This window comes from Podarcis vaucheri (genome assembly GCF_965113315.1).
Source record: "Podarcis vaucheri genome assembly, chromosome: 3".
Taxonomy (NCBI): domain Eukaryota; kingdom Metazoa; phylum Chordata; class Lepidosauria; order Squamata; family Lacertidae; genus Podarcis; species Podarcis vaucheri.
Window position 1 is genome coordinate 71,641,599 of NC_138761.1, and position 23,281 is coordinate 71,664,879.

The 23,281-nt window shown below is 45.2% G+C and overlaps 1 protein-coding gene across 3 annotated transcripts in view; it reads right to left on the bottom strand.

Moving 5' to 3' along the window:
* The window catches only part of LOC309529048 (dermatan-sulfate epimerase), a 146,140-nt gene that overhangs the window by 8,047 nt on the left and 114,812 nt on the right, over positions 1-23,281 (bottom strand). For 2 of the 3 annotated variants that reach the window (XM_082216743.1, XM_082216741.1), the window contains one exon: positions 16,934-17,402. In XM_082216743.1, coding sequence (XP_082072869.1) covers positions 16,934-17,402 — 469 coding nt within the window. Of the gene's footprint in view, positions 1-16,933; positions 17,403-23,281 lie in introns of those variants that run through there. The other variant, XM_082216742.1, reaches the window with a different exon arrangement.

Here is a 23,281-nt window from a genome sequence, read left to right on the forward strand (position 1 = left end):
AGAGGAGAGTAGAAGGGAGGAGGCCCAGGGGGGCAGAAGGACCCAGAGACGTAGGGAGAGGCGAAGGAGGTGGAGCAAGGCTAGGGTATTAAGCTGGTGTGCAAGAGGCGGGGACTCAGACGGGTCTTCGCCGACCTAGGGCAGAAGGTGTAGAGCTGCACGCTGCAGTTCGGAAATGAAACCTGTAACTTAATAAAGACTCTTATAAAGTGAACGCTGGCGGACTTGGTCCTATGTGAGCTGGGACTGGGTGGCAGCTCTGACAGTAAGACCCGTCTCACAAAAGCTTCGGACACCTGATATCTCGCAGCGGAGAGAGAGGCAGCTGGAGGAGGGGATCGGTGTTTGGGAGCAAGCTCACGACGGTTAGCAGAGATGACGGAAGCAGAGACAGTTGCAGCGCTGCAACAGGCAGTTACCCAATTGAACGCGGAGGTACTGGCATCCAAGAAGAGGGAGGAGGATGCGGCAGCCGCCTACAGAGATCTCCACGCCAGGTTTGAAGCATGGGTTAAACACGGGCAGCCAGGACCCAGACCGGAGGGGGTTGGGTTGGCACGGAGAGCAGGAGGGCTTGTGGCTCACTTCGATGGGAATTTACAACAGTACCCCAATTTTCGAGCAGACGTAATGTGCGCACTGCAACTGCTGGCAAAAGACTTTAGAGATGAGGAAGAGAAAGTGGGGTTCATACTATCCCATTTGCATGGGGATGCTAAAGCGTGGCTACGCAATTTGTGGAGGGATAAAGATCCGGCGCTTCAGAATGCAGATGCCTTTATCAAAGCGATGGATGCGTGTTTTTTGTCTACTATTGATGTGGATCTTGCCCGACGGGAGATTCATGGACTAAAACAAGGGAGGGCAAGCGTCCGGCAGTACCACGCCCGCTTTTTTGCGCTGGTCAGTGCCTTAGAGTGGGACCGGGATTCGCCCCCTGTCAGAGACCTGTTCTGGGAGGGTCTAAGCTCTGCGGTCAAGGATGAGATTGCAAGGGGGGAGAGGCCCCGAAGCACGCAGGAGGTGGTCCAAAGGGCGCTGACTGTGGGGGTGAGGCTGGAAGAACGTCCATGGTGCAGAGATGAAGGACGTGGAGGGCGCGAAGCAGCGAGAAGTTTCTCTTTCATTCCAAGAGAAGCAGCGCGTGCGCAATCCACACCTCCGCCTGGAGGGGGAGGGGAACCGATGGAGGTTGGAGGTGCAAGGGCTCAGTCAGCAGCCAGAGCCCAAGCACCGACAGCAGTGAAAGCGAAGCCTCCTAGAGGGAACAGGAAGTGTTACATCTGCGAGGATCCAGGCCATTTGGCGAAAGAGTGTCCCCGGAGGCTCCACAAGCACACTGCAGCCTCAGCAATGGTGACTGCAGCAACGCAGCAAGGAGAACCACAGCAGGGAAACGACGATGTCTGGCTGGAGACAGAGGCACTGGGGCCCAGCCAGACGCGTCAGTGAAGCAGTCCCCAGCGATCTTGCAACCCACGGACCCCCTCCCACCCAAACCAGTAGTGCAGCTCACAGCATCTCTCCAGCTACCCGATGGCGTCACTATCGAAGTGCCGCTTTCTGTGGATTCTGGAAGCAACGCAGACTTTATAGCGCAGGATTTTGTGGAGCAGCACGCTATACAGCTACTGCCCGCCACTCTGCCCCTGCAAGTCGTCACAGTGGATGGCAGAGAGTTGCTAGGGGGGCAGGTGGTGAAGCAAACGCCACCGATGGTGATGCGCCTTGGCAACCACAGGGAAGTCATCAGTTTTAATGTCACCCAACTGTCGGACACGCCCATTGTGTTGGGCATGAGTTGGCTGGACAGGCACAGTCCGACACTGGCTTGGTACCAGAGACAGCTGATCTTCGGCTCCTCTTATTGCGCAGAACACTGCATCCTGCCCAGACAGGAGGGAGAGGAGGAGGAATCACAACTGCAGTTGGGAACGTTGCAAGCAGTCCCCCACAAATACGCAGACTTTCTGGAGGTCTTCTGCGAGAAAGAGGCTGACAAGCTACCACCGCACAGGCAATATGACTGCAAGATTGACCTCCTACCAGGGGCGACGCTGCCGAAAGGGAAGCTGTATTCCATGTCTGAGGACGAATTACAGGAACTCAAACAGTTCATAGATCACAATTTGCAGCGCGGTTTCATCCGGGAGTCCAGGGCAGTAGGGGGCAGTCCTGTTTTCTTCGTGAAGAAGAAAGACACGCCCCAAAAAAGACTGGTGGTGGATTTTCGCCTCTTAAACAAGATGACCAAGCCTTCTGATTTCCCCATGCCCAGGATTGACGACCTACTAGCGACGGTGCGCAAGGGACGCGTGTTCACCAAGTTGGACCTGCGAGGTGCGTACAATCTCATCCGCATGAGGGAGGGCGATGAGTGGAAGACAGCCATGTTCACGCCTCTGGGCACCTACGAATACAGAGTGATGCCGTTTGGATTGCAAAACGGTTCTCACTGTTTCCAAGCTTTCATGCATCATGTGTTGGCGGGACTCCTTTACAAGAAGTGCGTCTGCTTTCTGGATGACATCCTGATATTCTCCGAATTGCAGCAAGCCCATGACCAAGATGTTCGGGAGGTGCTGAAGAGGCTGCAGCAGCATAGACTGTACGCCAAACTGGAGAAGTGCCAGTTCGACACGACGGAGGTGGATTTCTTGGGTTACAAGTTGTCGGACAAGGGGCTAGCCATGGACAGCGCCAAGGTTCGTGCGGTGTTGGATTGGAAGAGCCCGCGCAACCGGAAGGAGGTCCAGCGGTTTGTCGGCTTCGCCAACTTCTATCGCAAGTTTATCAAGGGGTTTGCGATGCAGACGGCGGCCATTACGGACACGCTAAGCTCCAAGAAAAAGAAATTCATCTGGACGGAGCAGGCGGAGCAGTCCTTTCAAGCACTCAAGCGTCTCTTCGCGTCGGAAGAGCAACTGCTGCATATCGACCCCAGCAGACCGATGCGGGTAGAGACAGACGCGTCCGATAGAGCAGTGGGAGCTGTCCTGCTGCAAAGGGACCCACAGGGGGTCTGGAGGCCGGGAGCGTTCTACTCCAGAAAGCTCAGCAAGTCGGAGCAGAACTACACCATCTGGGACAGGGAGTTGCTGGCCATTCATGCAGCTTTCAAGGCGTGGAGGCACTTCCTGATCGGCGCCAAGCACACGGTGCAGGTCTGCACGGATCACAAGAATCTGGAGCACTGGCGCACGGCTCAGTTCCTGAACCAGAGGCAGATACGTTGGGCGGAGTTCTTTGCTGACTTCAATTTCCGAATAGAGTACGTCCCAGGCGACACCAACGTCATGGCGGATGCACTGTCCCGCAAACCGCAATACCTCGAAGAGGCGACGCCAGCGGCAGCCATGCACATCTTCGCGCCAACAGCGTGGGCGTGCGCTTCAGCCACAGTAGACCTGGATGCGGTGCGGCGGGCGTTGCAGGACGACTCCTTCGCGCAGGCGAAGATGGCAGAGGTGCACAAGGGCACGGCGAAGGGCGACGGGTTCCAGATACGAGACGGCTTGCTCTTACGTAAAGGGGCCATCTACGTGCCGGGAGACGAACTTCGCGCCAGGGTACTGCAGCAGCTGCACGACGCACCCACGGCCGGGCACTTTGGCACGGAAAAAACGGTGGAATTAGTCGCAAGGGACTTTTGGTGGCCCAGACTGAGAGGGGAAGTCGCGGACTACGTTGCGAGGTGCGACACCTGCCAGAGGGCCAAACCGGTGCACAAACCACCGGCGGGACTGCTGGAACCGCTGCAAACGCCGTTTGAACCGTGGGAGAGGGTGGCCCTGGACTTTGTTACGGATCTACCCAGCTCGAGAGGCAAGACAGCTGTACTAGTGGTGGTGGACTTGTTCACCAAGATGGCACATTTCATTCCGTGTGCGAAGGTGGCCACGGCGGAACAAACCGCCAAACTGTTCATAGATCACGTGTTCAAAGTGCATGGTCTGCCGCGGTCTATCCTGTCCGACCGCGGGCGCCAGTTCGTCTCGAATTTCTGGCAGAAGCTGATGAGTTTTCTAAATGTCAAGGTCGATCTGGCATCAGCAAGACACCCGCAGACCAACGGGCAAGCAGAGAGGGTCAATGCCATCATGCAGCAGTACCTGAGATGCTATGCCAATCAACAACCTGCGACCTGGGTGGATTACCTGCCGCTCGCCGAGTTCGCTTACAACAACACGAAGCACGTGTCCACAGGGGTGACGCCGTTCTTCGCCAACAATGGGAGGAATCCCAGAACCTTCCCGGGACGGGAGAGAGTGGGGGACGGAGAACCACAGACGGCGGACGCGTTCGCGTCAGAGTTGCAGGCGGTACACGATCAACTCAGACGGCAGCTGGAGCTAGCTAAGCACGCCTACAAGGTGCAAGCTGACAAGCACAGGCGGGTTGGCGAAGAGATCCAAGTGGGAGACTGGGTCTGGTTGGCAGCCCACGCAGTGCCGACCAGGTCACTAGCCAAGAAGAAGTTGGGGCACAAGCAAATTGGTCCGTACCAAGTCGAAGCACAGATCAACCCGGTAGCCTTCCGACTGGTGCTGCCGGAGGGTTCCAGAATGCATCCGGTGTTCCACAGGTCGGTGCTCACTCCCTACAAGGCACCTCACAGATTCCAGGAGCCAGGGACGGCACCGAGTCCGTTCCGGGAGCGGACGGAGACGCGAGGGGTGACGCAGCAAGACCCCATCAACGAGGTCACGGAGATTTTGGACTCCAGATGGGGGGAAGAGGGAGTCGAATACCTCCTAGCCAGAGAGGGCACCCGGGCCAGCGCCAATAGCTGGGTGCCAGACTACGCTTTGGAGGAACCCCTGCTCAAGGACGAGTTTCATGCCCTTTTCCCACACAGACCCATGCCAGCGAGCTTCTTCGACGACTGGCTGTTCACGCCCACACTTTCTTCCAGCACGTTCCATGGATTCGACTCGGACGGGGAACCCGCACTGAGCACCCGTTCCCCAGAAGGATCGCCGGCGGGTTCGGCGTCAGACACCTCGTATTGGTGGGACGATCGACCGGAGGAGCAATGGCGCCGGAAGTGGCTGGAGATGCCAGGTCGAGCGACCGACGCAGAGACTGACATGGACGTGTTCGGGGAGGACCTTGGGTTCGAGCACGGCGGTACAGAGATGGAAGCGGAACAGGTCAACGTCGGCGACCGCGAGGAGGAAGACTCGGAGGTCTTCAGTTGGCGGCCAACCACGGGGAGCGAACTGTATCCGGCATTCCCTCCCGTGATGATGGAGCACCCAGCACCCACACCTGAAAGCGGGGAGGGGGGAAGGGGGGGCTTCGAGGGGGGGATGGATGTCAGGGGTTCAGGAGCAGAGACGCAGAGAAGGGAGGAAGCAGAGAGCGAGGGGGAGGAATCCGAAGGGAAAATGAGTGATGATGACGACCCGAGATCTCCAAGCCTAAGCAGTGAGTCAGAGGACTCCCAAAAGGGAGCCCCAGTGAGCAGAGCAAGGGGGGGATCCGGGGGGACACCCCAGGAGGAAGGGAACAGAGGAGATTCAGAGAGTAGCAGCTGGAAGTCGGGACCCACGCTCATAACTGAGGGCGGCAGCAGCTGGAAGTCGGGACCCACGCTCAAGACTGAGAGCAGCAGGGAGGAAGGTAGCCAGGCATCGGGTTCCGGAGGCTGTCAGCAGGAGGGAGGGCACGAGTCAGGGGTGGTCACGCCCTCCTCAGAGAGCGAGGCAACGGTTAAGAGGAAAGTAGAGAGTTGGGCGCGCGCGCCAAGTTCAAATGCAGCGGAAGCTGGAGCAGTAAGCAGCCCGGAGAGTGAGCCAGGTCCCAAAGCCCGCCGCAAGGAGGCAGAAGGATCAGGGGGGTCAGCGTCAGAGGAGAGTAGAAGGGAGGAGGCCCAGGGGGGCAGAAGGACCCAGAGACGTAGGGAGAGGCGAAGGAGGTGGAGCAAGGCTAGGGTATTAAGCTGGTGTGCAAGAGGCGGGGACTCAGACGGGTCTTCGCCGACCTAGGGCAGAAGGTGTAGAGCTGCACGCTGCAGTTCGGAAATGAAACCTGTAACTTAATAAAGACTCTTATAAAGTGAACGCTGGCGGACTTGGTCCTATGTGAGCTGGGACTGGGTGGCAGCTCTGACAGGTATTATCCATATTATCCATATTTATTGTTGTTAGCCGCCCTGAGCCCGGCTTCGGCTGGGGAGGGTGGGATATAAATATTTTTTTAAAAATTATTATTATTATTATTAGGCTGGATCCCTGTGCTGACAGAGGGTTGAATTGCTCTGCCGCCTACTTAAGATGCTAGAAATTATGCAAAATCCATATGTTTGTTTGTGGGATGGAGGTGACTGAACCCTAGAGAAACTGCTGCCCATAAATGGCTGAACGTTTACGAGTTTCCTTTATACGTTAGGTGGACACTTTAAAATCTACAACGTTTCTAGAAGTAAAAAGCAATAAAAACGTTACACAGTCTTCATATGAGCTGTGTAACATACTGATGCTTCATAAAATGCAAACATTTTATACCTACACAAACCTTTTTAACACTCTAGCTTTTGAAAAATACCACAGCAAACCACTGATTATGCCAGACCATTGGTGATTTAAAAGGACCTATTTACACATTCACACTGTGGAGTCATTTATTTGCCTTCAAAAATGTACTATGGGATCACTGGAATCAAGCTGAAAGGAACAACGCTAAGCACAGCCTTACCAAAACATTACATCTACTGAGAAGGTTTTTGGGTGGTTCCCCTCCCCCTTCCTCCCACAAAGGCTTCTCTAATTGCAGAAACTCAAATGAACTTCAAACATTTAATCTTGGATTAAACTCTGAACATATTAAAATATAACTGGACCTCCATGTCAGTATCTGTCTGTCTGTCTGTCTGCCACACTCTTAATTTACACTGCTATTCCCTTGCAGTTTACTTCACTAAAGGCAATGGCTCAAAAAGCAGCCTATGTTAGCAACCTCTAGCTAAACGTGCAACTGTTCCACATTTTTAATGAACAGCTGCCCAGAGCTATCCCATGTTTATCAAGAGGCAAATATTTAAAACCTCACCAATTTATCCCCAATAAACTCTCCATTTAGTGTGGTGTTAATTGCTTATTTTCTGTACTTTGATTTTGCCAAAACTGCGGCCCTACAGAGGTAGGAAGTAAAGATGAGGACTTGATAGACACATGCAAGCCACAACTGGAAGAAAATTCACTCTGTTCAATAAAACTGGGACTCAGGTTTGGTTTGTGTTAAGCTCCTTTTGCAATGTGGAAAAGCAGCTTTGGTACCACCATCCTTAGCAATCTACAAAGTAGACTTTTCCTTTAAGAGTGAAAAAAAGTGCCTGGAAAATTATATTTTTTAATACTTAACTAGTGTTGGCCTATCATGGCTTAAAATACGTGAATGAATGAACACTTAACCATTTCCCACTGCTGTCCCTACAACAAAATCAGAGAGGCGTGGTCTGATAAATAATAGTGTGATAGAACTAGCATCCTTTAGATTTTCTGGTAGAGTGTAGATGGAACATTTTCAGTATGAAAGTGCTTTGAATAAAATAGGAACCTTGGAAGCTGACTTATACCGAGTCGGACCACTGGTCCATCAAGTTTAGTACAGTGGTGCCTCGCAAGACGAAATTAATCCGTTCCGCGAGTCTCTTCGTCTAGCGGTTTTTTCGTCTTGCGAAGCAACCCTATTAGTGGCTTAGCGGATTAGCGCTCTTAGCGGTTTAGCGGCTATTAGCGGTTTAGCGGCTATTAAAGGCTTAGCGGATTAGCGGCTCGCAAATCGTTTTCGTCTTGCAAAGCAAGCCCATAGGGAAAATTGTCTTGCGAAGCAGCTCAAAAACGGAAAACCCTTTCGTCTAGCGGGTTTTCCGTCTTGCGAAGCATTCGTCTTGCGGGGCACCACTGTATTGTCTACACTGATCTCTCCAGGGTTCCCATCTGGAGATTCTGGGGACCATTTCTGATGCTCTCCCACTGTGGTATGGCCCTTCCCAATGTGGGAATGCCTCTGCTCTGAGAAGCCCCTGGTTTATCCCCATTCTGTGTACTGGAACACCCTGCCAGCAGAGATTCAGCAGGCACCATCTGTGCCAACTTATAAACGCCTGCTGAAAACTTTTCTATTCTGCCAGGCCTTTGCAGGCAATTAAAGAGTACATGCCCACAATGGTGTGCTGATGTTTGCTTTTAATTCTTTTAATTTTAACTTGTTTTTAATTATTTATGATATTACTGTATGGTTTTATGGCTTTATATTGTTGCAAACTGCTGTGATATATTTCTATGATGCAGCAGTATATCAATATTTAAACAAACTAACACTCCAGTTCCTGCATCCTCACCTGGGCGTACTTAATAACACATTAAGACAGAGAGGTAAGGAGAAGAATAGGAGGAAGTAGGAGAGGCAGCAAATCCTATATTAAAATTCAACATGTTAAATATCCTGTAGCAGCTGAGAGTCCGTTAGTGATGCACAGCCTTTGTTCCTTGGTAGACAAGTGACCTAAAGCCATCTAGCAACTGCTGGATCAAAACAGAGATGGATTGCTGACTTCTGCCTTTGTTTCCCTTTCCATCAACACCCTCCTTTCACATACAAGGCCTCAGCTGTGATTTCAGATTTGGTTGCTGCAATTCTCCTCTCTCAGTTTTTGAACCTTTTCCTCTCTCAGCCTATAGCCTGTCTTTTGTTTTCATATCAAATTCCCAAAACAGCAACCTAAAGTAATGCTATTACTTATCCTAAGAGCTTTGATTCTGAAGCCAAATCTGCATGCATTTCCACCAGAAACATGTAAATTCCATCTGAAAACATTAAGCTTCCTCCACCCCCATTTTTTTGGAGGGTACTCCAAGACACTAAACTCATTTCTATGGACAAGCCTACACAAATTCCAGGGAGTTTTTACATTGTGTCTTCAAAGCCACTGAGCTCTTAGGCACACTGGTCAGCCTGCTGATCAACTTTGCTCTGTCCACATTGTACTCAAAGTGTTTTTGTCTCCTCTACATTCATTGCAACTAAAGCACTTCCTCTAGGGACATGTAGATAAACTTCCCAGAAACCGTGACATGCTTTGACTTCTACCCTTGAGGTGGGGGGGGGGGACACACATCTACATGGAATTCAATAAATTAATTGGGCTTTATTGAATCATTATGGCTCTGTCAAGCTTTTTTAAAAAGAACACTGTCAGTAGGCTTTTTTTAAGAAAAAAAAGGGGGGAGAAAACCACTATCCAAAGACTTTGTGGGATATTTAATAAAGAATTTGAGCTTTCCAGCTGTACACATTGTGGTTTTTATTGTGGAATTTATACCACAGGAATTTTTGGAAAGGGGAAACACTAAAGCACACAACCCACTTCTGAATTTTGTTGAAATTGTGTACAATTGATAGTACTGTAGAGCTGGAAGGGACGGCAAGGGCCATTTAGTTCAACTCTTTGCAATGCAGGAATCTCAGCTAAAGCATCCATGACAGATGACCACCCAATCTCTGCTTTTAAACCTCCAAGGAAGGAGAGTCTACCACCTTCCAAGGTAGTCCATTGCACTGCTGAACAGCTCTTACTGTTAGAAAGTTCTTCATAATGTTTACTCAGAATCACCTTTCTTTTAAGTTGAATCCCTTGGTTTGGGACCTATCCTCTGGAGCAGGCATCCCCAACCGCCGGCCCTCCAGATGTTTTGGACTACAATTCCCATCATCCCTGAACATTGGTCCTGTTAGCTAGAGATCATGGGAGTTGTAGGCCAAAACATTTGGAGAGCTGCAGGTGGGGGGTGCGGGCTCTGGAGCATGAGAAAAACAAGCTTGCTTAAATATCTAGGGGTACAAATCATGCATATTTTGAACAAGTTGTATCAGTCTAATTCTAGTATGGTTTGGAAAGGTATAAATACGAATAGAATATGTTGTCATAAATTGAGACACTTCATTATGGACCAACTGGCTGCTTCTAAAATGATTGTACTGCAGTTACTTCTTTTGTTCCAGATGCTGCCATTCTGCATACCTGCTCATCTGAAGAAATGGGGGGGGAGGGGGACTTAGCAAGTTTATATTTCAATCAGACCGATCACATATTAAAAAGTATTTATTATACCCAGTTGGCAGCTGGGGCATTCTGAATTTAAGTTGCTGTTATGAAGCAAGCCAGTTTAGCCATGTGGTGGAATTGATGTCACCCAATAAGGTGATTCATTGAAAAAAAATCATTTTACTGATTTACTGTAATGACTTCATTATTATGTGAAATAATGTAAAAAAAAAAAAGTAAAATAATGTTTAGTGTTTTACTCCCCTGTGATCCATTTCTTATTAGTTATGTCATGTTTCAAGATTCATGTGTACAATTTCATAACAATAATATATTTTTTTAAAGAAAACAAGCTTGCTCCATCTTCCTTGTGTTTTTCTGTATAGAACAGGTCAAAGATAGAAATAGATAGCCCTTATCATAAGCAAACTTTATCTGCACATGTTTCCACTTTAGATAAATGACTCACCAGCTTGAGTAAAAAGAGAAACTATCAAATGCAGGAAGACTGACTTCAGTTTGAATTTTGTTTGTTGGGAATTAATAGTTTTCTTTGCAGAACCTCTTCTGGTTTGTACAACTCCTGAAGATCTTCTGTCAGAATATCTAAACACCAAGCTTACAGGATCCCATATGGAGATGCTACCTATGTGTCTGGTGAATCATTTTGGCAACATGGGACTTCAGAAATCTGTCCGCCATTAGCTCAGTTTCTAGTGGCAGTCTCCGATGGACCGGGTCCAAGACTGACTAGCCAATCTTTGCCTGAAACATATCAAAGTAACACTAGCTGCCAGCAGCCTGAAGTCAGGCATATTTTAGGCTAGGCCAGATGTTTGTAAAGATTTATCTGTTGAACAAAAGCCACAATGCATTCATTCAAAGGTATGTTTTGTATGCCAAATTTATCTTACTTCCCTGAAGGTCATTAAACATCTGCTATATGAAACCATTTCTAGCCTGTTGCAGCAAAAAACAAGTCTTGTGGCATGTTAAAAGATTAGCACATGTGTGCTGTGGAAGTTCTTTTGGATTGTCTGAACCAATCCAAACGATGCATTCTGACTGGCTTTTTAAAAAATCATTTCCTATTAATAGGGTGTGCTCAGAAGTACATTTTAGCAGCGACCCTGCTGTGTTTTCATCAAATATATGCACTTCTTCCCCAAATCCAGTTAAGGAGAAACCTGTTCTTCCAATTTGCAGCTGAGGAGGCTGCACAACTCAATCTGAAATTCCTACAGAGACATCAAGGTTCAATAGTGAAATAAAAACGTGACCTTAAAAATTTGCCCGGACAGACCCTGAAACTGGAAATCATTCTAACACCTTTCACAAAGGTACTGGATGGGTATGGCCAGCTTTTCAAAGAATAGAACTAAAAGGAAAAACCAATGGACATACAAACAAATTATTGACTAGTTCATTTCTATGTTTCCCAATGTGTTTCAAACACAGAGATTCTTCAGTAGAGGAAATTATTCAGTTTTGTGGTGGGGAAGAAAATCAGTGATTTTACGGAAAGAAGAACTTATGCAAAAGTTTCACAACTGTAAAATCAGAAGCAAAAGAGCAAAAAACTCTTCTTCAGGAATAACATGGGGGGGGGAGAAAAAGACTGTATTGGATTTAAATAATTCTTGTTTTGAAAAGTACTATCATGCACTGCTGATATACAAGTAGATAGCTATGCAAGTATCAGAATCCTTGCTTGGACTCAATATACCAACTTACAGGCTTGCCTTGAAAGACAAAGAATGGAATCTCTTAAATTTATTGTTGCATCATGAATCAGTATAATGCTAAACTTTCCTTTAATCCTTTGAAGGAAGGAGATTAGAAATTTTCTAGAGCACTTAATGGGGGGATTAGCTAAGAATAAATTCAAGCTCTGAAAACAAAATCTAAACAATTGCTACCAATGTTAACTTTCATTAAAGCTGGGTTTAAATCCAATTAAGTCATACTCAAAATAGACCTACTGAAATTGACATGACTAACTTACATCCATTATTACTAATGGACCTATTTGAGTGTAACTTAAATTGGATAGTACAACCCACTGAGAAGAGGCACTAGGTACTTTCAAAACCACACTAGAAGCCTACACAGTTGACAAAATGTTATTCATTCACTATCTGGTAACATAATACAGATCTAGAACCTATTTATCCTGGTGCAATTTCACGGACTTCAATAAAGAGCAAAAGAAAATGGAGAGGGGGTTGATCGCAGCTATCAAACTTAAAAACATTAAATCACAGATGATGGTATGTGGCTAAAATTGTTAAGGAATCAGCACTCTTCCAATCCTATTTGGAAGTAGAGTGGTTCACAACTCCAGTCAAGTGTTGCTTTATATATCACACACTTCACAGTAACCAAGTGATGAGGAGTTTTACCTGATAACCACAGAAGGCCCAGAATCAAGGCAGCTATGTGAGTGCAGGTGTTCTTGGCTGATCTTCACAATAAAGTTGTTGGTTTTTTAAGCACTCGTTTTGGCCTGGTTTCATAAGAACTTCAGAAAGTACATTCCAAAGTCTGGCCATGGGTCCATCTATCTCAGCAGTATCTACACTGAGTAGCAGCAGCCCTCCATGGTTTTGAACTGGGGGCATTCTCCCCCCCTCCACCTGGACACGCCAGGGATTGAACCAGAGGCTGTCTACATGGAAAGCAGAAGTTCTACTGCCAACAGCCTCTCTCTTCTGAAATACCTTGGCAATTACCAAATAGGGCCATACTGGTCACTCTTGACAACCATATGTCAGCACTCTTGACAACCATATGTCAGGAGTGCTCTGATGGTGTTTCCTGCTTGGCAGGGGGTTGGACTCGATGGCCCTTGTGGTCTCTTCCAACTCTATGATTCTATGATTCTATGGTCTTTTCTTCCACAGTAAATATGTTATGTATGAAGGACAGATGCATGTTCATAAACATTCAGAGATACACACCAAGGAACTCTAACTGACTACAGCTTCTAGGCACACACTCAATGCATGCTTAGGGATGCATTTCTCACTTTCTGCATTTTTAACAGAAAACAATGATGCAGTTCTGAATAACAGATACAAGCCTAAGTACAGTGTGAAATGGCTCTTTCAAATCAACCCATCTGCACTGTGGAGTAGGGAAATTGAATTCCACCAATGGTGCACCAAAACAAATACAGTGGTACCTTGGGTTAAGTACTTAATTCATTCCGGAGGTCCGTTCTTAACTTGAAACTGTTCTTAACCTGAAGCACCACTTTAGCTAATGGGGCCTCCTGCTGCTGCCGCACCGCCGGAGCACAATTTCTGTTCTCATCCTGAAGCAAAGTTCTTAACCCGAGGTACTATTTCTGGGTTAGCGGAGTCTGTAACCTGAAGCGTATGTATCCTGAAGCGTATGTAACCCAAGGTACCACTGTAGTGCACACAGACCATAGCTTATACAGTAAAAGAGTGGTTTACTAGCTGAAATACAATGAAAGTTTAAGAGAGCTCCTCTGAATTTCTTTAAGTGAAAGTTCAAATATGGCCTTGCATCAGACTCAAATTATGTCACTAAGTTCTTGAACAGGCTTTAAAATGTATGGAAAATATCACTACACAACAGGCAACATCTGCCAATATTTTCCTTCTAGGGAGTCACCTGACAGCAAACTATTCATAAAATGTTTATCTTTCAGTGCTTTGAAGCATGCAATATAATAACATTTCCATGATATTTTGTAGAAACGTCATATAGCAAATGCCAGGATGATATATAAATCATTTAGGGATAGGAGCTCTGTTTACAACCAGTTAAAAATGTACAACCTGTTAAAGTTATTACATTATACTTAATAAAACAGAGGTATAGATTAATTTTTAGAATCACTGCTCCCATCTTTTAAAAACAAATCTCTTAATTTTATCATTTTTAGAATATAGTTTCCCTTATCTTCTCTTTTACCTAGTCCGCTACTAGATTTATTTTTATTTATTTTTAATGGATTATTTATAAATATTTCAAATACTATAGTGGTTATACAACAATTTAAATTCTCATCTTCCATTGAAATAAAGCGTATTCTTGTAATCCTACGTACATTTATCCAGAGGCAAATCCTACTGTGTTTAAAGGGGCTTATTCACGTGTTTAGGATTGCATCCTTTTGCTCACATTCATTCTTGGTTGTCTTTCCCTTTCTTTCTCTTCCACTGTTATGGCACTGGTATCATCATAATTAAGCAGGAGTGGGGAACCTCATTCAGCCCAAAAACTGCATATCCTCATGGCCATGTACCATGATGGGGCTATATGCCAATGATGGGTAGGGCCAGAAGCAAAGGTGAGTGGGGCAACAAATGAGACTCTTAAACCCGTACAGCGGCTGCAATCCAGCCACTTATAAGTCAAGGTTTCTGCATGTCTGTCTGTCCATGTAGAGGCATCATTACAGTTCAAGGACACATTCCAGCCAGGCAAAAGCACTTGGGGAGAGTATGGAGAAGGGCAGGTGAGGGGCATGGCCTGGAGAGGGGAGTGGCTTGGGAAGGAGATGTTGTATTGGAGGAGTCAGATAAAGAGCCTGGAGGGCATAATTTGGCCCCTGGGCCTGAGGCGCCCCATCCCTCAGCAGCATTCTCTGAAAAATCATCATCATAGTCATAAAACAACATGCCCTGGTCTTGAAAAGCATAATGTCTACGGACAAATACAATACAAAATACTTTAACTGAAAATACAGAGTTGTAAGATGTGGCACAGGAGAAAATGCAATCTACTGCATTATCTCTATTTTGAAAGAGGCAGCCAACGAGGCACTTAGCGTGAAAGTATATACCAAACTTCTTCTTCTTCTTTTTAACCAAGTTGAAATGCAAGATACACAAACACAAGATAGGATTTCAAGCTGCATTCCAAGCACAGGAAACAAAACATTCCATAAAGCAGTGAGATGCTTTACAGTGCAGGCAATTCAGCCTAGACACTGTAAAAAGAAAACAATGGTTACTTTCACACTTTTCAGTAAAAGTCTTCAAATGGCCCAATAAGCTGGATCTAGAGCTGGGAGGCTATTTTGTTACAGGTGAATGCTACAGACATGGGAAAACTTGAAATCAAGCGAGAGGTCAGGTAATTAGGTTCTATCTGCAATATTCACACTTGTATGCTACCTCTCCTCCCATTCCATCCATCATGCCTATGCTATCATTTCCTCAGGCTTCCACTCATCATACTTGTTGAATGGCTTGCATAAATGGGTCCATCCAGCATTGTAACTTGAAGACCCTACGTACAGTAGCAAGTTACTATATCAGTAACAGGAATTACTGTGGTCCTGCTCCATTTGTGACAATCTGGAGTAAGTGTTCATCATGAAATGTTTTTGTTGCTCTCTGAACCATTAACGATACAAAAAACAACAACAAATTAATCCTAAACATATAACAGAGCAGACATCTCACTTGTTAAAGGGTGTGTCTTTAAAAGTGTAACCTGAGTTACGGATTTTGAGATGAGATTAATTTCATAAACACTTAGCTCAGTAATGTTTACCCTGATTGGCAGCAGCTCTCCAGGGCTTCAGGTTGGGGTCTCTCTCAGGTCTACCTGCAGGTAGCAGTAATGGAGCCCAGTATATTGTGCATGCAAAGCTGATGCTCTACCACTGAGCTTATTAGAAATGGTGATTAAAATAATCAAGCTTTACAATGCAGAATCCTCTTAAAGCTGTATTTTAACCTCAGGATCCACGAAAAATATATAAACAACTGAGAATGCAACATGTTTTTAACTATCCAACTAAAACGTGAGTTTCCATAGGATAAACCAGAATATGAGCAAGAATTTGCCGTGGCTCATTTGATTGCAAATATGAGTTTTCTAGGATGTAATTAAGAACAGCATACCAAATGATATGGAAGTAAGTAGGAGATAATTTTAACACTCATTAGGCACCTAAGTGAGAAAGCAATGCATGGCAGTATTAAAACAGTATTATAAAGTCGAAAAGACTGCAGGAAAGAATGCAAACAGCATAATAAATACTTTGTGCAGGGTGGAAACTCCTATTATGAACTGTTAACACATTTAAGTTTTGATATATTTGTAACTGAGTACTCATATTGAAATAATATTCTTCTGCTATCATATAAACAAAGACTGAGCCAAATATCCCTTCCTCTTTGGCAGGACTATTAGTTGCTTGTAAAAAAGGGCCTGCCCGTGGAAGGGGACATTTAAGACCTTTTAGGAAGAAGTCCTAGCCTTTAATACTTATTTATTATTATGTATTTATTAAATTTGTACACTACCTATACCTGTAGATCTCAGGGCAGTTCAGAATTTAAAAATAAAAATGAAGCGGCCAAGGAATTTTCTTCCTTTTTCTATTTTAATATATAAAAAAGCTAACATTTTGCTGCCCACAAGAGCCCAGTGGGGTTTCCAACGAGAACAATGCCCCATGGGAACAATGACACTATGTCATGACTACAGACAAAACCTTTACTTTAAGTAGCACCTCAAGAGACAAATGGCAACCAGGCAGGGGGGATTTTCAGCAATAAATGGGTACAAGTCCTGTTCTGGATTCTGAGCCCATTCCGCATCAGTGTGTCATAGCTGATTTTTCTCCAAAATAAAAGCAGTCTGATTAAGCATGCATGTTTACATACATGACTAACATAATGTGTAGTTTGGCGGGGGGGGGGGGAGTTACAGTATAAGCATCTGCCATGTCTTTAGGCTTAGGAAAATGTGCACTCATTTCAAACAAAATTAAGGAAGAAAACCAAAACGTCCTACTCTTTTTCTTGCTTTCGCTTCATATAAATCTTTTTTTTTTAAGTACAAATGGGTTTTTGTGGGGAGGGGGCAGTAGAAACAAAGATAAAAATATACCAACTAGGCTGCGCCGCCATTCTTTCCATGTAATCTCTGGCCATATTGATAGCTTCCAGGTTCTCTGGATAAAGCAGGCAGAACATTGCTAGAGCACCCAAGTTGTTGCCGTAAATCTCATTCCATCGAGCACTGAAGTCCTTGGGATCCCAGGGAGGAAGGTACTCCAAAGGGTTTGACAGCATGGTCTGCACGGCCTCAGCCAACCGAGCCGAAATGTGTTGGTGTGAACTGGCGGCCTTGAATCGCAAATCCCGCATCTCTCCTCTGGAAAAGTAGAGCATTGGGTAGCTGTCGTAGTTGGCATTGACAAAAGGAACCACAGTGCTTGGGCTGTTATTGCTGCTGTAGACCAGTGTGAAGCAAACCACATGTATGAAAAACACACTAGGAGCCCCCCGTGTGTGAGTCCTCATTGTGGCATTAGAGCTCCAGGTCTCAGTGGCAGCCGGACCATCTTTGAAGGAGCCTGGATGGCAGGGGAGGGGACAAAGGGGGAGGGAACAAGAGTGATAGTTATGGTTAGCTTTGTGTAAAGCCTCTGAGTATTCAAAAACTGAAAACACATTTACAAGGTGCTCCATATCTCTCTATATCTCATTCAGATCCATGCAATGTCAAGTATAACACCTTATATTATTATGCAGAATGCTCCACATGTGCCTAAATGCTAATTGCTGAATCTGAAATGCATGCAGTCTTTAAAAGTTCACAACTCTCAAGGAGAGGAACCTTAATAGGTGTGTGTGTGTGTGTGTGTGTGTGTGTGTGTGTGTTGGGGGGGAATAGCTCAGAGTAGGACAATCTGATGAGCCTGGAATGCTGAGCAGCCACTAGACTATGACAACTGCAGGCATAATGTACTCGTGACCCTTTACTCTATCAGTCACAGATTCAACAAAGCAGCAATATCTATATAAACAAAAGCCAATGTAGCAACAAAGACAGAAATTCCCACAGCATTCCTGTAAAATCCACAACCACCCACTAACCATGTTGTTGCATACAAAAAAATTACCCTTCCCCCAGCCCTACATGGAAGTTACCCATCAGTCCAGTACACATACATACCTTTCACACAACTAATGTTCTTGCAAACCACTTATCGAGGTTTTCTTACAATCAAGCAGTATATAAAATTTGTTAAATAAATAAATGAATATACTAAATGAATGAATGTACTTGGCAATGTGGGCATGGAGAAGGCCTGCATGGAGAACCAGTTATCCCAGCAAATTGCTCCACTTGTGGAATAAACAAATTCTATAATATGGTACAGCCCTTTGGATTGCCTGCACTTAAAGGGGAAGCTGCATTTGGCAGGGGAGGGGCATGCACACGGATGAGGAGAATCAACAGCAGCAGTACGCTCACTACAGGCCTCATAGCAGCTGTGGGTAAAGGAAATGCAGGGGGTGGGAGAAGTATATTGGAACCCAAGCACTATCTTGGACAGATGTGAATGTGACCTCCATAAAGCACAGCTTGCCTTTTGTGGGCACTATACGCAGCAACAACTCTGGGTGTAAAAAAACACAATAGTGATGTATTCCCTACCTCCCATCTTCATGTATGAGATCTTTGTTCCCCAGTGAGACTATTACTGCCTATATAATTAGTTGGAATAATGGCCTTATCATGGCTGTGGTGACAGGATGGCAAAAGATGGTGGGGCATTAATCTTTATTAAGTATTACTTGCTATCCCACCACCTATGCAGGCATAGTGTTGTAACATTGGCAGGGGTAAAATCAATATTTGATGAAGCATATTATTCTAACAAAGACTTGCATCTGTCTCTAGTTACTAACTTCATCGTTCACCCCCTGTACTTGCAAAGGCTTCACAATTTCAATGCAAACATAAATACTGCATTGGGTTGAATATAAGCCTCACTTTTTTCCCAAATTCTGACCATGAAAAGTTAAAGTGCGGCTTAAATTCGCGACCTTACAAAAATGGGCTTTAACAATATCACTGCTGAAACAGACATACGGTAAAATGGAACATTTGCCATTTACGGGTGTGAGTGCCTGTGGAATTTTAAGGGAGCAGCTTATATTGGGGTATTGTCTTTTCTCTACCCTTATACTGCATTTGGGTGTGGCTTATATTCAGGCCAATACGGTATATATTTTTATGGGCATGGCATTCTCATGCTGCAGGACTTGAATCCTCTCCTCCTCATCACCTGTAACGGGAAAAGGATGGGAGAGTCCAAGAGGACAGGGCTCCTGCACCTTTAATAGGTAGATGAGGGAATTTCAGCATGAGTGGCTTCCATAACTGCTAAATTTCCCTCTTTCATATGCAGCTGCAAGAACCCTCTCCTCCTTTGCATCTGGCCACCCTACCCAGAAGGTTCAGATATACAGAAAGGTCTAATTTATTAGGCATCATTAAATACTGGGCTATTAAAAAGTCTTTTCAACAATCAAGACAATTAATATAAGTAGTTTTTTACTGTACTTGCACAAAGGGGAGGAGGGAGAGAGAGAGAGAGAGAAAGAGAGAGAGAGAGAGAGAGAGAGATCATGTTAACATCAGCCAAGCCAAGGCTGTGTATGTCGGATTGGCTGACGTTCACAGCTGTGGAGTAAAGGATTTGGAATGTGGGAGGCTTGTACAGGAGTCATTAGAACTGTGTATAAAGCCTCTAGCTGTGACACGTCTTCATTAAGAGGAGAGGGAAAAACAGCAGAGTAGATCCTGGAAATGTATTTGAAATAGCTGGCCTTTAGGGCATGTGTGTTTTTTCCTATTAGCTTAAAAGAACCCTTCGATTTCACATGTGCAGATTTACAGCCTGTCACTTTAAAAGTTGAATGCAAAGTAAAAATGTATATTTCCCCAACTACCCGCCTGTTTAAAAAGGGATAAAAAAAATAAAAATGGCACACTCTGTGAAAGTAAAAAACAAAACAAGACTGTTTAACCATGGCCATTTCTCTTTCCTCCCGTCAAAATTACCTACCGACTCAACACAGGTCTTAGACAAAGCAGGCTAGGATTCCCCAGAGGAAAGCCAGAGAATTCCTGAAATTCTCAAGAGGGGAAAGGTTAGAGAAAGCAAGACCAAGAGAGATGGATTTATGTAAATAATGAACAGTAGTTTTCAATTATTAAAACCAGAAGTAGGCCGAGGGCAAGGGGAGAAAAATGACATCCAAAACCTACTGCACAATGATGTTTTTCCTGAGGGAAAGCCATTTCATAAGATTCAGAAAGGGGAAAACATGTTAGAAGTTAAAATAAACAGAAGCCACACACCGAGATCAAGTTTTCCAAACCATAGGTTCCCAAAATTAGACTAATAAATTAATGTTTGGGGACAGGAGTAATGATTCAAGTGGGAACTTTACACACAAAAAAGTCAATGGACTGCTTATAAATTTATTTGCTGGCTTGTGGAGCTGTTGAACATAATCCCAAGAGCTTGAACCTGCGAGAATAGTTGTGTTATTTGGCTGCTGGGCTGAAAGGTTCCCTCCTTGTATTTTGGCATAAATTAAATACTACGATAGGTGGGGCAAACTCTCTCTCTTTATTACTGGCACAGTATTGTATCAACACTTAAGTAGAACAGGCTGTATCAATGCCACACAAAAGTATCTGCTCTCTAGTCACATCATTCTCTACCCCTGCAAAAAAAGCTGAGTTATTCCATCCACAGCAGTGAAAGAGGTGAATTTGAATCCTAAGCTGCATCAAGAGGAACACTTTCCCACTCCAACTGCAATTGGTGAAATCCCCGTGCTGAATCCTGTGGGTGACTATTGTTCAATGTATTAGTTGGTGCTTTGGACTTTGGGAAATCAGAGGATTGTGCCTTTATCATTAGGCACATTATTAGGCCATGCCTACAAGAATGAACTCAATATTAATTCCAAGCTTTCCATTCCACTTCGACTCTGTGTTGGCCTTCTTCAACCAGGTTCCCTTCAGAAAGGTTGCTCTAAACGCAGTATGCCTCCAAAGGTAGAACAATGCTGAGTTACCCACAGTAGAAGCAGCCTTCTACAGATAGCAGATTCCTTCACACACATACACAGTATAAGACAGACAGACAAAAGGAGATGAAACACAGCAACTGTTGTTCCCTTGTACTGTAAGAACAATTCAGACACAAACTACTCAAAGGAGTTTGCAAAATATTTCCAGTTTCAGGCTTTTGAGGAAATCCTGGTTAGTCATTTATTTAGGTACTGTATGCTACATTCTGCCACTGAACTGAATTACGTCAGAGGTTTTCAACCTTTTTGAGTCCTCAGCTCCCTTGAACAACTACATTCTTTCTGCGGCACCCCTGTGGGGCTCAGGAGCCCAGTTATGTCACCCCTTGCCTGCAGAGCTCGCAGCATAGAGCTCGCAGCTTCTCATCCTCCCTTATGGAGTGTTCCGTCAGCCTCCTCTCCTCTCCCTTCTCATTGGGAGTCCTCTGAGTAGCCACAGCTGCTGCCCCTGATCTCTGAGCTGCCCCCTGCTCTGCCCCTAAAAGAGGTGCCTCCTCACACTGCCCTACAGGGACCTGGGAAGCACCGCCTGGCCAGCCCCAGAGGCACCATTCGCCTGGGGAGCTGGTAGCTGCAACCAACAGCTGTGCAAGCCTTTGGGAGGCAGAGACGCAAGAGGGTATCAGAGGGAAGGAAGGAAGGAAAGAGGGACAGAGGCCAGTGTTGCCCTCAGCACTCCTGATTATCATTCAAGGCACCCCTGGGTGCCATGGCACACTGGTTGAAAACCACTGAATTACTTGACTGCTTAAGTTCCCTTCTCTTACAAACATTTGGGGGAAATAGCTTTGTCCTACCCCACAATATGGACCAGTTGCACAGTCACGTGATGAGCAATGAAGCAATCAATAAAATTGTCTTGAGAAGCAGTAATGCCAAGCATCCTGCTGTGCTGGAGGGGGGTTGGAAAAGGCAGAGTCCCCTGCTCAGCTCTGCTGACTTCTGCCATGGGGAGAGCTCTGCCATTGATGGGGAAGCTCCACAGGTGAAGCATGCAACAAGGTACTTATTAAGAGAGTGGGTGAGTGGAAGCTGCTGGTGGTGGCGGTGGCAGCAGCTATGCCATTCTCACCAAGCCCCACTGCTGATAGTCAAGAGATGGATTGCCTCCTAAGAAAACCATATGCAGAGATTTTCAGTCACAATGCAGAACACTACTTTTTGCATATTATTTAGCATACTTGATAAGAACACAAACATGTGCTTTTAGAACCAGGCAGAAATATTTTCTTTGACAAAAAATCTTTTCAATGTATTATTATAATCAACAAAGCAGCAAGATCCAAATATAACTTTCAAAAACTAAAAGCTGATTTCCATACTCCAGAATCAACCTGAATTTAAGTGTGGCTAAAAAACCGCAGCTCCTATTTAAAGAAATATTGTCTATATTTCTTTCTTTCTTACTTTGTAATAAAAAGTAACTGTGTGTTTCAACAACAGGAAAGTGTAGAATGGTGAACTGCAGAGCCAATGTAACCAAAGAGCATTGTTCATTGTTAGTGCTCTATATATGTAATTAACGCTGCTATACTCAGTAGGACTTCTGAGTAGCCATATACAGGATTGTGCTGTAAAATACACAGGCAGTGTGAAACTTTCTATGGTCTGAAATGACTGCTTCAAGTGAAGATGTGATAATGGGTGCTCCTAAATCCAGTTCTGTCACTGGAGGTGCAGGTGTCCTCATTGGCTAGGAACACATTTTACTAGCTTCATCTGCTACAACAGCTATGGCCATTCCTGGATTGTGACAGCTTGAACACAGTTATTTATGCATCAGTAACCTCAAGGATGGATTACTGCAATGTGGGGCTACCCTTGAACTTTGTTTGGAGGTGCAGAACAGGGTACTATGCTGCTTGTGGGGTCAAATTACCAGCAGCATATTACATCTTGTTTGCATCATTTGCATAGTCTTCCAATCTGCTACCAGGCCAAGTTCAGATACTGATAACGCCAATGTTGCAGGTTCAATCCCTGCATGGGGCAGCTGCATATTCCTACATTTCAGGGGGTTGGAATAGATGATCCTCAGGGTCCCTTCCAATTCTACAGTTCTGTGATTCTATATGCTATAAAATAACCTCAGGACTTTATAACTTAGATTCTCAGTAGGTCACTGAGTTGTACAGGAGTTTCTCCTTAAAGTCCCCAAAATAACCATAGTAACTCAAAGCAGGGTTTCAGCACTGTCACTGTGACTGCTCCTATTTTGTAAACATCATCCCTGTCAAGATATAACAGGAGCTCACTATCTATACTTTCTGGAAACAAATGAAGTTTCAACAAGGTTTTCCCACTGGCTGGAAAAGGTCTTTGCCTATCTTCAGTT